General features: G+C 43.4%; 1 protein-coding gene across 1 annotated transcript in view; it reads right to left on the bottom strand.

Annotated features, from left to right (window-relative positions):
* Nucleotides 1-763: 763 nt before the first annotated feature.
* Nucleotides 764-17363, bottom strand: part of LOC149458601 (tubulin tyrosine ligase 3-like) — a 61268-nt gene continuing 44668 nt past the window's right edge. The window contains exons 11-16 of the mRNA XM_089682079.1: nt 14764-14950; nt 12844-12992; nt 10703-10946; nt 8091-8526; nt 4258-4858; nt 764-2402 (exon numbers count right to left, since the gene is read on the bottom strand). Coding sequence (XP_089538205.1) covers nt 2197-2402; nt 4258-4858; nt 8091-8526; nt 10703-10946; nt 12844-12992; nt 14764-14950 — 1823 coding nt within the window. The 3' untranslated portion in view covers nt 764-2196. The remainder of the gene's footprint in view (nt 2403-4257; nt 4859-8090; nt 8527-10702; nt 10947-12843; nt 12993-14763; nt 14951-17363) is intronic.

The following is a 17363-nucleotide window of genomic DNA, read 5'->3' on the forward strand; positions in this document are numbered from 1 at the left end:
TCAATATGTGCACAGTTCCCTATATTTTCTTTCTCATTAAAAAAGTACCAAAAAATACCTGTTGACCCTGTCCGAAATCCAGTGTGCTCATGACCTCTTTTAGTGAACTGACACCACTGCCTCTGCTGCACTGAAATCCCAAGGAAAGAGAAAATAGGTCCAATCTAAGTGCAGCATTAGAAGGAATTTATTGCAAGGTTAAAAATATTAGCAACTCACTAGACATAAGTTGATAAAAGACATGTCACCGTCGTACGGGGTCCTGAAGGATCCAGGAGCCGATATGCGGCACAGCGAGTCTGGGCGTCCCGTTGGTAGCTGAGAGCAGGTTCCCTGAGGCTCAGGAAGCGGCCGGCCACGATGAAAGAACCAGCCTGGAGCACAAATGGCGCTGGAGCGGACGTGATGACAGACGTCGGTGCGTGATGGCGTGAAACGGGTGGTAACGCGTTTCCAAGCACAGCTTATTCTTCAGGCCTTTAGGAGGTCTGAAGAAGAAGCTACGCTTCGAAACGCATTACCGCCCCCTGTTTCACGCCATCACGCTCTGACATCATGTCTACTCCAGCGCCATCTCCGCTCCAGGCTGGTTCCTTCATCGTGGCCGGATGCTTCCTGTGCCTCAGAGAACCTGCTCTCAACTACCAATGGGACGCCCAGACTCGCTGTGCCGCATACCGGCTTCTCGATCCTTCAGGACCTTGAACAAGGGTGCCTTTTATCAACTTATGTCTAGTGAGTTGCTAATATTTTTAACCTTGCAATAAATGACTTTTAATGCTGCACTTAGATTGGCGCCCCTATTTTCTCTTTCCCTGTTTACAGAGTTCAGCTTTACTCTAAGGGAGCTGCCGCTGATGCTACCATTTATTGCCCACTGCCCCCCTTGAGTAACCACAGCCTGTCCAACAATCCCTCTCCCTTTAATTGCCCTGGCTATAAGTTGGACTTTATTTACGGACTTGTTATTGAACTTTTCACTGGATTTTTATTGGACTTTTAAGTTACTTTGGCTATACCCCTCCAACACCAAAATACCGATATATTTTACTGAAATCCCAGGCAGTGTTGTCAGTCCTGTCTGAGTTCTCTACTTGACTACAGTACACTTTTCCCTTGGGTTATGGAGAGGGGAAGGTGTTCTGTAATCCAGCAGAGAAGAGCTTGGAAGGGCTGACAACACTGTTTGGGAGTTCAGTGCAGCAGAAGCAGCGTTGTCACCTCACTACAGGAAGTTGGGAGCTCATTGGATTTCTGGCAGATTTGATTGGTCTTTTTCTGTACTTGCAGCATTTTTAAAGGGATAAAACAGTAAAATTTGCATTTATGGCAGAAATATGTTGAATATGTTTTTAAAGAGGGAAACTCGGAGAAGGTAGCACCAGTGAAGACTGTGGAATGGCCCACGCACCCAGGGTCCTGGGCTTCTTAGAGGCTGATTGTAAAGACAGCAACAGCAGCAGTATTAGAAGACATTGGATGACTCAGTTTAAAGTGCTAATTTTTTTTGGTGCAGAGAAGCTACTAGTTCAATACTTTGAGTCACCCCTTGGATCAAGAATGTAGAGAAAGTCACAGAAGAGTCAAATCCTGAGTGCTTTTTCCAGGTCACAAGTTATTGAAGCAAGAAACAGCCAGGCAGCCAACATTTACAGATAGACCCGTCAACAATGGCAGCCTCCATGTTTCTCTAAAACAAACCTGCCACTCCCCCAACTGATATGGCTAAGTTTACCAATGAAGATAAGACAGCACCGGGTTCTGATTGGTTACATGAGTCTTCCACTGCAGGGCCCCCGAGGAGCCTCCACAACTCCGTGGCCTACAATATTCAAACGTTCTGTCTTTGGAGATGTTGAGGCTGAAAATGTTCCCAATCATCCCACAATGCAATGTGTATATAGGGAGGTGCAGGAAGCGATTCCAGCTGCTGACTTTTGAAAAAGTCAGTGTTTGCATATTGCAGGTTTTACAGTATCATGCCGCAGCAACAGATTGTAATGCAAGAGATACCTTTCAATACTGTCTAGTCTGCATTGGTAAGGTCTCTGAGTTGGTGATAGGTTGACTTTAGAGAGACTCTGTCACCTTGAAAAAAATAAAAATATAGGCACTGTATACCTGCAGCGTTCATGTTTTTAAGGTGACAGAGTCTCTTTAAAACCAAAGGTCAATGCATGGACTGACAGATGAGATTCACAGCAGCAAGGATGTGATGATGGCGGTTCCTCGTGCCGAGAGCTGTTGTGCTCCTCCGTGGAACCTGCTGAGATGCGTCCCTTTGGATAGCTGGAAGCGGATTGGTTTAGGGGGGAGTTTGGTGCTTTTACAACAGCTGCATGTGGCTTGCAGAGACGAGATTCCCTTACAGAACAGGCAGGGCATCCGATGGGAGTCAAGTCCTGCATGATAAAGAAGGTTAGTTTAGTAACAAGGTCTATTTTACACATAGGGGATACCAGCATCATTTTCTATATGTTCTATTAGGGACACGTCTCTAAATTCCATGTTATGGCTATACTACCACCTACAGGAGGATCTGGACACTAACATTCAAGATGTCAGTACATTATAGGTAGATCAGGGGTGTCAAACTGGCGGCCCTCCAGCTGTTGCGAAAATACAAGTCCCATCATGCCTCTGCCTTTGGGAGTCATGCTTGTAACTGTCAATCTTGCAATGCCTCATGGGACTTGTAGTTTGGCAACAGCTGGACGGCCACCAGTTTGACACCCGTGAGGTAGATAATCAACCTCACCTAGCATGCTCAGTTTAGTGTAGAGTACTCAGAAGAAAGGAATTTTTTCTTTTATTTTGTTTCATGTTGGATTCATTCATTATATACCGTATTTTTAGCTAAAAAAGAAAAAGGAGGGAAATGTCTGTGCAGAGCCACACTTGAAAGCACCCACACAGCACATAATGTGAAACAACACACAGTTAACCCTTTGATCGCCCCATATATTGACACCTTCCTGCCCAGTGCCTTTAGTGCAGTATCAGTGCTTTTTTTTTATTAGCACTGACCACTGTATTAGTGTCACTGGGGATATCAGTGGCAGTTAGTCAGTTCACCCCCAGAAAGCTCGCTGCAGTCCCGCTATAAGTCGCTGATCACCACCCAGACATGGAGCAGAATACATTTTGGCTTAAATTTATGACGAAATTTGATTTTTTAAATTTTTTTACTGGACATGTTTAATAGCAAAAAGTCAAAAATATTGTTTTTTTTCTCAAAATTGTTGGTCTTTTTTTTGTTTATAGCACAAAAAATTAAAACCGCATAGGTGATCAAATACCACTGGAAAAAAGCTCTATTTGTGGGAAAAAAGGACAAAAATTTCATTTGGGTGCAGTGTTGAATGACCGCGCAATTGTCAGTTAAAGTAATGCAGCGCCGTATCGCAAAAAATGGCCTGGTCAGGAAGTGGGGGGGGGTAAGTCCTCTGGAGGGCAAGTGGTTAAACAAATGAATACGAAAGCATTCGTTGTTTTCATTATAATTCTTTCACATTTGTTGAAATTTGTTATTGTGATTCAGAAATTCTGATACATCCGAATCTCTGAATAACAAAAATTTTGTCCGAATTTCAATTTGTAATGAAATGATTCATACATGTCTAGTTGGAGATATTGGCTTTACCACAGCCCTTGGGTAGCCCTTATACGTCAAATGGAAAAGCGATCGCCATTAAAAGTGTACTATGCAGTTAAAGCTCACCCTGTCAAAAAATAAAAGTCAGCAGCTACAAAAACTGTACCTCCTGACTTTTAATAAAAAACAGCCACTTACCTGTTCCTCGGTCCCGTGGTGTGTCCCCCGTTTCACCGGCTGTCCTGTATTCCAGGAGGCCGGCATCTTCAGTGTGGGCACCCGGCTGTGACAGCTTGCGGCTTCACAGCCGGGTACCCACTGCGCATGCGCGAGTAGCGCTGTGCTTCCTGAATGGTCCTGTAGTCTTCTGGGACCTGTCATGTGTCCCAAAAGACTACAGGGAGGGAGGGAGGACACCTTCCGTTTCTGATCGCCTAGGCAGTCGGACCGGAAATGGGAGCGGGTACCTATCAAATTCGGGTACCCGCTCCCCCCCACCCCCCAAAGGTACTAATCCTTAATAGGGAGCGAGGAAGCAGTCCTTAAAGCGGAACTTACCTTTTGGGTGGAGCTCCGCTTTAAAAACTAGAAGCAATCAACCAATTAAACTCCTTCTTGGACAAATTATGAGTGTATGCTTTATAAATGACAGATGTCTTTACCTGCCCTCGTCACCCTCTTAAGAAGCTGTATTTCTCCTGAGTCAAGGCTTGTAATCTTCAGATCCAGACGTGATGCATCTTTCTGCCCAATCAGGTGTTTTGTTAAAGAAGGCTTTTCCGAAAGACACAGCTTAGGAGTGGCAAGCAAACGTTGGTGAAGCTGTATGACTTTTGCCGTGCTTACTCCATGCATGAGCGATTTTGTGTTCTTATGATCAACACCAAACTTCTCAGAAAGCCTGACCAACTCTACGCTCTCTGATCCGCACCGAACTTCGGACGTTGCTTTGTTTTCTTTATCTAGGACTGTGGTTTTTGCCCTGTTCAAGGTGTGCAGTGTTTTGGTACGATGATTTGCTTTGAATGTTGAATATGGGATGGCAGGTGGGTGTCTGGTGGTATCATGAGGCCCAGCAAAGCTTGTTGCTGTTGACACCTTGGCTTGCACCATGGAGAGAGATCTTTGGTGGTTGATCAGGTGAGTCATGCCTGGGTTGACAAGGTTAGTGGGTTGTCTTGGAAGAGGGACACGTGGCTTTTTCACCATGGCTCCTTCAACCAGCAAATTTATTCCAATGTATTGAGGGATGTCTACTGCAGCCTGTAACACAATCAAGATGTTACCACAGTTCTCCATTGCTGGTCTTTTATAGTGCAAGAAGTGAAAAGTAACTGATGTTATTGACAGCTTTCAGAAGCAGTGGTCCACTTATACACAGTGCCTTGAAAAAGTATTCATACCTCTCGAAATTTTCCACATTTTGTCATGTTCCAACCAAAAATGTAAATGTGTCTTATTGGTATTTTATGTGATAGACCAACACAAAGTGGCACATAATTGTGAAGTGGAAGGAAAATGAGAAATGGTTTTCCAAATTTTTTACAAATAAATATGTGAAAAGTGCAGCATGCATTTGTATTCAGCCCCCCAGAGTCAATACTTTGTAGGACCACCTATCACTGCAATTACAGCTGCAAGTCTTTTTGGGGATGTCTCTACCAGCTTTGCACATTCAGAGAGGAACATTTTTGCCCGTTCTTCTTTGCAAAATAGCTCAAGCTCTGTCAGATTGGATGGAGAGTGTCTGTGAACAGCAATTTTCAAGTCTTGCCACAGATTCTCCATTGGATTTAGGTCTGGACTTTGACTGGGCCATTCTAACACATCTGTTTCCCTCTTGTACAAAATTGTATTGTAACTATAATGTCTACCTTCATTTTGTAAAGCACTGTGCAAACTATTGGCGCTATAGAAATCATGTATTATAATAATAATAAATATGCTTTGATCGGAACAATTCCATTGTAGCTCTGGCTGGTTGTTTTGGGTCGTTGTCCTGCTGGAAGGTGAACCTCCGCCCCAGTCACAAGTCTTTTGCAGACTCTAACAGGTTTTCTTCCAAGATTGCTCTGCATTTAGCTTCATCCATCTTCCCATTAACTCTGACCAGCTTCCCTGTCCCTGATGAAGAAAAGCATCCTCACAACAAAAATACATTACCGTTTTTGGTTGTAACATGACAAAATGTGGAAAATTTCAAGGGGTATGAATACTTTTTCAAGGCACTGTAGGTGGGAGGTTTCTCTTGGAACTAGATCAGGTAACTACTAGTCAACTCCACTGGGGATGACATCCTGAGGAAGACCAAAAACTCACGTATGTGACTGAATCTCCTAGATGGCCTGAAAACTTTATGGAATTTAGCAGGGTGGGAGTGGTGCCATCTCATTATATATATCTAAAATTACACGTCAAGGCCTCATGCACACAGTACGTTTTAAAAAAGCTCCTCCTCTTGGCAGCTGCGTTTTGGCAGAAAAAACTCCTGAGTCTTATCAAAGTGTCTAACAGTTTTACAAGCATTTAGGCGCGTTTACAGGTGTCAAGTGCTTTGGCGATAATCCATTTAATTGGCGAGAATAATAAGCGCCTATCATTAATACGCGTTTAGACACATCAGGCATTTTTCTGACAAAACGCTGCTGCTCCTGGACGCACTGGCCATGGGTTTTTTCTTCCTGCTGGTAAACACTACTGCTACTAAAAGCTCCTAATGTTTGTGTGCATGGATACATAGGATAACATGGAGGGCTGAAAACGCCCCTAAAAGTAGCTGCAAAAAGCCCCTGTGTGCATGAGGCCTAATTATATAATAATGGTCTAAAAAAAAAGAGTGACTTTGAGTTGATGGTTTATTGATCTACGAAAGCTTTTTCATATGAATGGGTTATTTTGGATATACACCCCAAGAAAATAAAATTGTTAGGCTATTTTTTGTCTAGTTATCATGATAATGAAAGAGTCTCCATAGTTTCCAAAATTATAATTCAAAAAACAATAATGAAGCTCACTTTACCTGAATAAAAATTTCCTTTTTTCAGATGCCTCTGTTATAAACTGGAGGATTTTGGCCTACCCAAATGAACGCTATCCCCACTCCAGTCGATCCTACACTCAGCGGCTAGACTCATCCACCTCACCAACCGCTCCACATCTGGCTCCCCCCTCTGCCAATCCTTTCATTGGCTCCTGGTTGCCCAACGCATCAAATTCAAACTGCTAACCCTGACCTACAAAGCCATTCACAATGCCGCCCCAAACTACATAACTGACCTGATACCCAAATACCTCCCTACCCGTGCCCTCCGCTCCTCACAGGACCTCCTACTCTCTAGCTCCCTGGTCTCCTCCTCCCACGCCCGATTGCAGCACTTCTCCAGGACGTCCCCCATCTTCTGGAACTCCCTACCCCAATCCATCAGACTGTCACCTACCCTCCTCACCTTCAGGCGCACCCTGAAAACCCTCCTCTTCAGGGAAGCCTACCCCAACCTCACCTAACGCCCGACCTCACCTAGCAACTAACCTCCTCCACTCCTCCCACCACTCCATCCCCCACAGCCATCTCCTCCTGTACTACCTTCCCCTCCCTCCTAGATTGTAAGCTCGAAAGAGCAGGGCCCTCGAACCCCTCGTGTATTGTATTGTTACTGTCTCGTCTCATGTTCTGTCCCCCTTGATACCGTACAGCGCTGAGCATACCCTTTGGCGCTATATAAATACTGTATAATAATAATAATAGTTTTGCATAATGCTATGAATACAGATCCCTTCCTTATGTTAGCAACTGATGGATTCTGGCCATTTGGTTTTATTGAGGTAGAGTAACCTTCATTATTTTTAATGCATTATAATTTTGGAAACTATGGAGACTCTTTCACTGCCATTGTCCCTCCTCTGGACCCTGTTCCATGGCTGCTTTTTCTTTCTCTGTCATAGCATGCGGTGGGTTCCTGGCCCTTAGGTCAAGATGGTATTTCATAATTATGACACATATATGTATACTCCTTTTTTCTTCAGATCAATTTTGATACAATACTAGACTGACGGCTCCTGAAGAAGTAGAGTATTCCATGAAACGTGTCGGCCCACATAAGCCCAGCATATCTGTATACCAATTCTATAAAATGTTTTGGTGAAACCAATGAATAAGATTGTATTATGGATTGATTTTACAAAACATTGTATATTATATTAGCAGGTTTTATATTTAATTGAATAAATAAAGTATATTTTTTAATAGTTCTGCCTAAAAAATCCCATGTTTCACAATACGCTGCTAGAAATTTACAAAATGACGTCTTGTTGCTATTTTCAAAGGCTTGACTACAGCAATAGAGACAGCTTTCTGAAGCAAGTGGCCTTCCTGTATACGTCACCAAGCTAGAACATTTCCAGGAAACTGTAATCTTTTATATTGCTTTGGCCCCCTGAACAGTGGAATCTCAACATTTAGTTTTAAGGGTTTCTCGTGTTCATGGATTATCTGTACCTGTTTATAGATGAGTTCAAAACTGCCAACATCACAGTTGCGATCGTGCTTCCTATCTATGATGATGCGTATGGTGTCCTCCTGAACGCTGGCACACATTCTGGTGGTCACTGCCGTTGAAGGGGCCATGGTTGGACTGGCATTGATCTCAATCAGCCAGGGTTTGAAGTCCTCTCCGAACATGAAGTCGGCCCCATATAATTCAAAGCTGCTTTTTCTGAACTCCACAACATCCTGAGCACTCTGCATGGCATGTATGATGGCAGCTTTCATCCCTGGGACAATGATGTCAGTCCAGGCATGTCTTTCTCCTAGCCTCTGAAGATGGGCCTGGAACTGGTCACTGGACCACATATTGTCCAATGGCACCTGAGGGTGGCGATGGCGGGAGTTCTCAAAATTCTTCTGGATGGAGTTGTTGCATAAATGAATAGAGCTAAGGGAATAAAATTTGACTGTGTTATGTTATGTTCTTAATACAATTCAAACAGAACTTCTTTTTTCTGAGATTCCCAGGCAAGGTCATCAAAACAAATACTGTACAGGAATGTCAGAAAGTCTTAAATCATTAAATGTAGTCTTGTTTTGCAGACTTCCTACTTGCATTTTGTTCGGTAGTGCAGTATCTGTCACATGATTCTGCTTATCATCCACCTTATTATCCAGTGTACATTAAAACCTACACTGGGGAGGGGGAGGGAAGTACTGGAAACATGGAACACATTGACCAGGCCCAGACTTACAATTATTCCTAAGATGAACTAACAGGAATACATATTTAGCAAGGGGAAAGTCAACTACACAAGATAAATATCAGAACCATTGAGCTGCTAAGTCGAGTTGGTTGGAAAGAAAAATCTCTATGTTTTACTGGAGACTTGGCTTGTGGGTAAACGTAGCTTGTTTTCTCCATTTGTTGTTATAGTTGGGATTACACAGCTGGCTACGGCTCTTTTCTGCCTGGCAGGCCCTCTCCTAATGCCACCTGGGGGAGGGTTTTTTCCAGATGGGCCTGGAATTGGTCACTGGACCACATATTTTCCAATGGCACCTGAGGGTGGCGATGGCGGGAGATCTCAAAATTCTTCTGGATGGAGTTGTGGCATAAATGGATAGAGCTAAGGGAATACAATTCGACTGAGTTCTGTTCTGTTCTGTACAGTATTACACCTTAATACTATTCAAACAGCACTTCCTTTTTCTGAAATTCCCAATGATCAGGCAAGGTCATCAAAACAAATACTACAGGAATGTCAGAAAGTCTTAAATCATCAAATGTAGTCTGGTTTTGCAGACTTCTTACTTGCGTTTTGTTAGGTACTGCAGTATCTGTCACATGATTCTGCTCATCCTCCACCTTATTATCCAGTGTATGTTAAAAGCTACATTGGGGAGGGAAGTACTGGAAACATGGAACACTTTGACCAGCCCCAGACTTACAATTATTCTTAAGCGGAACCAACAGGAATAAGTATTTAGCAAGGGGAAAGTCAACTACACAAGATAAATATCAGAACGATTGAGCTGCTAAGTCGTGTTCTCTGAGTTGGTTGGAAAGAAAAATCTCCCATGTTTCACTGGAGCCTTGGCTTGTGGGTATACATAGTTTGTTTTCTCCATTTTTTTTTTTGTAATAGTTGGGATTACACAGCTGGCTACGGCTCTATTCTGCCTCCCCTTTATCTATCCCAGTGTCCTGCAGGCACTCCCCTATTGCCACCTGGGGTAGGATTTCTTAAACCACGTATATATAGCACCCTCTCAGAATTAGCGGCAGTTAGGTTATTAACTGACGCTGTGGAAAGCTGTAAATAAAATTTTTGTTGATATATGAAATGTTGTTAATGGAAATGTTATTGGTACTATGAAATAATGCTTTAAATCTTTAAATAGTCCCATGATGTCCTTGAATTTTACATGGTGGTTATGTAATATTCCACTATTTTTATATTTATGTTAATTAATAAATATATATTTTAACCAAATTATGCTATGCATTAGTATGGTGCCTTTATTGTCCCCTTCATTCTGAGAGAATCTCCCTCTTCTTCTCTTTTTGGTCTCAACATTTTGGATGTGGCACCATACACCCATTCCCTGTGATGTGGTAATTTTGATTGTTATGCTGAACCAACAGGAATACATATTTAGCAAGGGGAAAGTCAACTACACAAGATAAATATCAGGACCATTGAGCTGCAAAGTTGTGTGCTATTGGTTGGTTAAAAAGAAAAATCTCCATGTTTCACTGGAGTCTATCTATCGACGTATACCTGTAAAATATATTGGGTAAAGTTTGGGTCAACTGTACAATGTGAGTGCAGAACTGTGGCTGCATATATAGGGTGGGCCCAAAGTAGGTATGTTACCTCTACATTATACATTGATGTACAATATACATGATAATGCGGCCCCTCATCATTTTGCTTTGTCAGTATGGAGTTATCTTGACAACACTTTCCACAGCGGGTGACATGGCAGCACGTATATGGTCCTAGCCGGTTGGTATCTGTGAAACTGTGCAAACCAAACCTTGTAGCCTAGCCTGCATGTTTAACATATAAAAGTGTTTTTTAAACAGCTAGTTTCTGTACAGTCCCAACCTAACCTACGTGTCTAGATTTTCCAGGGAGAACGGCTGGGTTGAAAAGCGGACGTAACATTCTCGGTAAAACCAAATGGTCAGCGGATTCCAGTCCGTAACAAGGAACCACTGGCGGACATCAAACTTTGTGCCATGGATGAGCAGTGGTCTCTCAATGTATTTCTGCACCACCCATTTGCCATCCTTAACGATCATGGGATCGCAATCCACCAACTTCAGAATTTCCTCCAAACGATCCATACAGATTATTCCTGGAAAAAAGGAAGTTCAACCATGTTAGAGATTCCGCCAACCACATCCATCTGCCTGTAACTTGGATGATCTCAACACATATGGAACAACTAGAACTATTTTGTTGTACAGTATTGCAATGCTGGGGTCTTGGGTGCAGTTCTTATCAGGTCCCAATCATCTGCATGGAGTCTGTATCTGCTCTCTTTGTTTGCACAGTTTTCTTCCATGTGCTCCTGTGTCCTTTATACACTCACCAGCCTCTTTATTAGGAACACCCGTTCAATTGTGTGGTAACACAAACTACTATTCAGCCAATCACATGGCAGTAACTCAATGCATTTAGGCATCTAGATGTGGTGAAGACGATTTGCTGAAGTTCAAACCGAGCATCAGAATAGGGAAGAAAGGGGATTTAAGTGACTCTGGATGTGGCCTGGTTGTTGGTGTCAGACAAGCTGGTCTGAGAATTTCATAACTGCTGATCTACTGGGATTATCACGCACAACCATCTCTAGGGTTTACAGAGAATGGTCCGAAAAAGAGAAAATATCCAGTGAGCAGATGTGTGGACGAAAATGCCTTGTTGATGTTAGAGGTCTGAGGAGAATGGGTAGACTGGGGTTTGAGATCATAGAAAGGCAACAGTAACTAAGATAACCACTCGTTACAACCAAAGTATGCAGAAGACCATCTCTGAATGCACAATACGTTGAACCTTAAAACGGATGCGCTACAGCAGCAGGCGACCACACCGGGTGCCACTCCTGTCAACTAAGAACAGGAAACGGAGGTTACAATTTGCACAGGCTCACCAAAATTGGACAAACGAAGATTGGAAAAATGTTGTCTGTTCTGATGAGTCTTGATTTCAGCTGCGACATTCAGATGGTAGGGTCAGAATTTGGTGTACATAACATGAAAGTATGGATCCATCCTGCCTTGTATCAACAGTTCAGGCTGTTGGTGGTGGTGTAATGGTGTGAGGGATATATTCTTTGCACACTTTGGGCCCCTTAGTACCAACTGTGCATCGTTTAAAAGCCGTGGCCTACCCGAGTATTGCTGCTGACCATGTCCACCCTTTATGACTACAGTGTCCCCATCTTCTGATGGCTATCTCCAGCAGGACAATGCACCGTGTCACAAAGCTCAATTCATCTCAAACTGGTTTCTTGAACATGAAAATGAGTTCACTGTACTCCAATGGCCTCCACAATCACCAGATCTCAATCCAATAGAGCACCTTTGGGGATGTGGTGGACCGGGAGATTCGCATCATGGAAGGGCAGCCGCCAAATCTGCAGCAACTGCGTAATGCTATCATGTCAATATGGGCCAAAATCTCTGAGGAATGTTTCCAACATCTTGTTGAATCTATGCCACAAAGAATGGAGGTAGTTCTGAAGGCAAAAGGGAGTCCAACCTGGTTCTAGCAAGGTGTACGTAATAAAGTAGCTGGTGAGTGTATCTCCAAAGTAGATTCATAGGCGTTTGACACATGGGGGTTTATTTACTAAAGCTGGAGAGTCCAAAATCAGACTCACTTCTGCATAGAAACCAATCAGCTTCAAGGTTTCATTGCCAAAGCTTCATTGAACAAGCTGAGGTTAGAAGCTGATTGGTTTCTATGCAGAAGGGAGTCTGATTTTGCACTCTCCAGCTTTAGTAAATAAACCCCATGTTGACTACTAGCTCTTCAGGGTCTGTGAGGTGCTAGATAATAATTGGCTGCATATAATACTCCAACATCAACCACTCTCCATTCCTAACCGATAAATTAGTCTTAGGTGGGCTGACTCTTTTGATGTAATGAATTATGGCAGAGAAAACAAAACTTCCAGACAAAATGGATTGGGTACGCCAGTATGGAAAGGTATGGTAGGACATAAGGCCATGTGATTCTTGTTCTCTCACCTCTACCTCTGGATTTGGCACCCGGTTTAACAATCCAGATGTTTCTGTCACCTTCAATGTCCAGCTGTGGGTTCACGTCTGCCAATTGTCTTAAAACATGATCACACTGGTCCACATAGGAGGACGATTGGTCTATCACAGCTCCTTCACTAAAATAAGATAGGAAGTGATTATTTAACAGCCAGAACATACTGTACTATTATAATGTTACGGTAGGTATTTCTGGTTCCATGAGTCCATTCACCCATCCCCCCAAGCTACACATTCCAGTCATGACCCAACATTGGGGCTTGTTACCTCGTTCTGCTAGCATATTCTACGAGGCAAGACAACATACTGCAAACCTTCATCTCCTAAACAACTTTATTTAGTCAAGAAACACTTTAACCTGCTCTTCCCCTCTGATGCATTTTTATTATCTGTCTGTCCAGTCCAAAGATTGACACAGCCCCATCATACATCACACCCAGGTGAATATGCCACTTACAGTTCAGAAATACAGTGATGTCCTCTTTCTACTCCTATCCCACTGATTGGATAAAGATAGCAGCAGACTGTTGAGATCATCCTTCTGCTCGCTCTTCCTCTCATCTTGTTCCCTTTTAGTATATTTGCATGCAGCACACCTGAAGTGTTCCTACGGCTACTCCTACCTCTAGGTTTGAACAAGGACCGCAAGACGCCGCTACCAAGTCATATTCAGGTTGTTACACTAGTTGCATTTTAAAAAATTTATTAAATTATTAATGAATACCTCCCAGAATTAAACAATGTTTTTTTTATAAAAATCAAGTGATATGTTTTTTTTGGTGAAGTTACTCAGCTCCATTTCAGTACTACAGAAGTCATGCTATGGTGGCACCTTACACCCAGCTCCAGTGATCAGAATATTCTGGAGGGGATATAGAGACAAATAGAGCCCTGGAGGTGCGAGTGAGGAATCCTTCCATATCCATCTTATTAAGCAGCATTGTGGAGAGACACCAGGTGGATCATTAGCATACAACAACGTGCAACCAGCTGAGGTGTCCGTTTACGAACCAGCGGTAATAGATCGCTGTTCAGTTCTCCGGCATTCTCGGAGAACGCAGTTCTCCTGTGAATGCAGTTTATGAAGCAGTTCTCCGAACGAAGGGAGAACGGTCTCCAAACGCTGGAGAATGGTCTACAAACTCTGGAAAACGGCTCATTTTACTATAATCTCGCGAGATTACAGTAAAAGATCAGTTTACTAAACAGAGGTAAATTATCTCTGCTTAGTTTTCGGTCCCTCTGATTCTCCAGCTCTGGGCTGGAGAATCTGGAGGGAGAACACAGATCTCCAGTGAAGGGCTGACATGATCTCCTGAGTGTCATAAACTGTGAATGACCAGAGAATAGCTGAGATCTGTTGAATCGCAGCTATTCTCTGTGTCATAAATGGACACCTATGTGAGAGATCTGGAGCAGGAGTAGTTTTCATCTGTCCTGTCAGGACAAAAAGTGTTTTTTTGCCTATTTATATATTAGGCAAAAATTGGAGGTGAGCGCAATATATATTAATATTCATCGGTGTTTTTCCCCATTTGGTGACACGAGTTTTTGGATTTATCAAGAGGACTGTTCATTTAACACACAAATTGTTTGCATCAAGGCTATTATATTATATTGTTTTTGTTATTTTAATATGTTTTTGAGTATATAATTTGATTATGAACTGATAATCACTGTTGCAAGTTTTTTTATATAATTAATTTAGCACGGGAGCGCAGCACTAAATATTATTATTCATTAATAATATAATTTTTATTTTGAATGTTTTTTTTATATCTGCCTGGAATTTTGAGTTCACGGCAGATGTCCGATAATATAAAAATGACATCATGTTTGGATGTAAAAAAAAAAATGACATCATAAATGATTCCTTGGGTGTTCACTTACTGGATGACCTGATAATAATGACGCAGAAATTCTTCCCACGCTGCATCTGTCATGATGGAAGCTGAGCATGTTTCCATATCAATGTCATCGTGTTCCAGGCTATTCAGGTAGGCCTCACAGGCCTGGATGGCGGTACTGATCACCTGAGCTGACACACGTCCTCCATGTTTATTTGTTCTTTTGGCATCTGCAGACAAAAAGAAAACAAGAAAAATACAAGTAGAGCTTGGCCAGTGGTGTGAATGATAATAACCAATCAAGTTCCTTCTTTCATTTTCTAGAGGGTATCTTTCAGCAATCTCCCTAATAGCATGAATCTCAATGGACCTAGCTTACCTAAAGCACGTCAATGGGGTCCACAGAAACTGCAGAAAGATACTGCGGAGTTACATAGGTTCCTTATAGTGGGCCCAGTGGCCTAATAGAGCCTCCAGAGCTCATGCTTTCTTCATTAGAGAAAAATACAAGTAGAGCTTGGGCAGTGGTGTGAACGATAATAACCAATCAAGTTCCCCTTTTCATTTTCTTATCTACGATAAAAGAGATGAAACCTCTCTGGCTGCTATGGGCGAAAGGACATTTTTTTTCCATTTGATCCAATTTTTTTAGAGGGTATCTTTCAGCAATCTCCCTAATAGTAAGAATCTCAATGGACCTAGCTTACCTATAGCACGTCAAGGGGTCCACAGAAACTGCAGAAAGATACTGCGGAGTTACATAGGTTCCTTATAGTGGGCCCAGTGGCCTAATGGAGAAGGCAGTGGTGTATGTAGGTTTTGTACTGCCCTAGGCAACACAAAAATCGCCCCCCCCCCCCCCCCGTATAGAGAGCCTGACACCAACCAACACCACTTCCCCACCACCATGGTGGAGAGAGCCTGAGACCTTGACCAACAACACCCCTGCCCCCCCCCCCCCCCACCTGAAAGAGCCTTCTACTACCATTGCCCCCCATACACCGCCTTCCCCACCCGGCAAGAGAGAGAAAGACGCTCGCCTTCACAGCTCTGGACATCCTTGAGAATGAGAGTTGGGCTTTGCATATACTGTCAACCAGCCCGCAGCCTCTCTCAGATCCCACCTGATCCCCATGCCGCATGTGTCCCTTCTTCAGTCCCTTCTTCCAGGGGACAGTGCTGCCCCCCTGAAAAATGCTGCCCCAGGCAAATGCCTTGTTTGCCTTGTGGTATATACGCCCCTGGGAGAAGGCATCAGCCTCCAGAGCTGGAGATTGTGGGTTCAAGTCCCACTTGGGTCATCACATGGTTTATAGTACAATTCAATTACCTTATTCAGAATGGCAACATAATAGAAATATGCAGTGTTTAGGTCAATTGTGAGTTTGAACTGCAAGTGAATCTAAAGTGACCTTGTTAGGAGAAAAGTATGGGGGCTCCCTTTGTTGACTATCTCCTTGAGAATAGTTGTTTTGTTGATACTTTATCTTTAAAGTGGTTGTAAACCAGTGGTTCTCAACCTTTCTAATGCCGCGACCCCTTAATACAGTTCCTCATGTTGTGGTGACCCCCAACCATAAAATTATTTTCGTTGCTACTTCATAACTGTAATTTTGCAGTGGGAGGACTAGCGCCCCATCACTGATGTCAGTCGGATGAATAGTGTCCCATCAATGGTATCAGTGGGATGAATAGTGCCCCATCGTTGGTGTCAGTGGGAGGAATAGTGTCCCATCGTTGGTATAAGTGGGTGGAATAGTGCCCCATCATTGGTATCAGTGGGTGGAATAGTGCCCCATCATTGGTATCAGTGGGAGGAATAGTGCCCCATCATTGGTATCAGTGGGAGGAATAGTGCTCCATCATTGGTGTCAGTGGGAGGAATAGTGCCCCATCATTGGTGTCAGTGGGAGGAATAGTGCCCCATCATTGGTGTCAGTGGGAGGAATAGTGCCCCATCATTGGTGTCAGTGGGAGGAATAGTGCCCCATCATTGGTGTCAGTGGGAGGAATAGTGCCCCATCATTGGTGTCAGTGGGAGGAATAGTGCCCCATCATTGGCATCAGTGGGAGGAATAGTGCACAATCATTGGCGTCAGTGGGAGGAATAGTGCCCAATCATTGGCGTCAGTGGGAGGAATAGTGCCCCATCATTGGCGTCAGTGGGAGGAATAGTGTACAATCATTGGCATCAGTGGGAGGAATAGTGTACAATCATTGGCATCAGTGGGAGGAATAGTGTACAATCATTGGCATCAGTGGGAGGAATAGTGCCCAATCATTGGCGTCAGTGGGAGGAATAGTGCCCAATCATTGGTGTCAGTGGGAGGAATAGTACCCCATCGTGGGTGTCAGTGGGAGGAATAGTGCCCCATTGTGGGTGTCAGTGGGAGGAATAGTGCCCCATTGTGGGTGTCAGTGGGAGGAATAGTGCCCCATTGTGGGTGTCATTGGGAGGAATAGTGCCTCATCATTGGTTTCAGTGGGAGGAATAGTGCCCCATCATTGGTGTCAGTGGGAGGAATAGTGCCCCATCATTGGTATCAGTGGGAGGAATAGTGCCCCATCATTGGTGTCAGTGGGAGGAATAGTGCCCCATCATTGGTGTCAGTGGGAGGAATAGTGCCCCATCATTGGTGTCAG

This window comes from Staurois parvus, unplaced genomic scaffold, assembly GCF_062004578.1.
Source record: "Staurois parvus isolate SC_StPar_1 unplaced genomic scaffold, SC_StPar_1.0 ptg000283l, whole genome shotgun sequence".
In the NCBI taxonomy this organism is placed as follows: Eukaryota; Metazoa; Chordata; class Amphibia; order Anura; family Ranidae; genus Staurois; species Staurois parvus.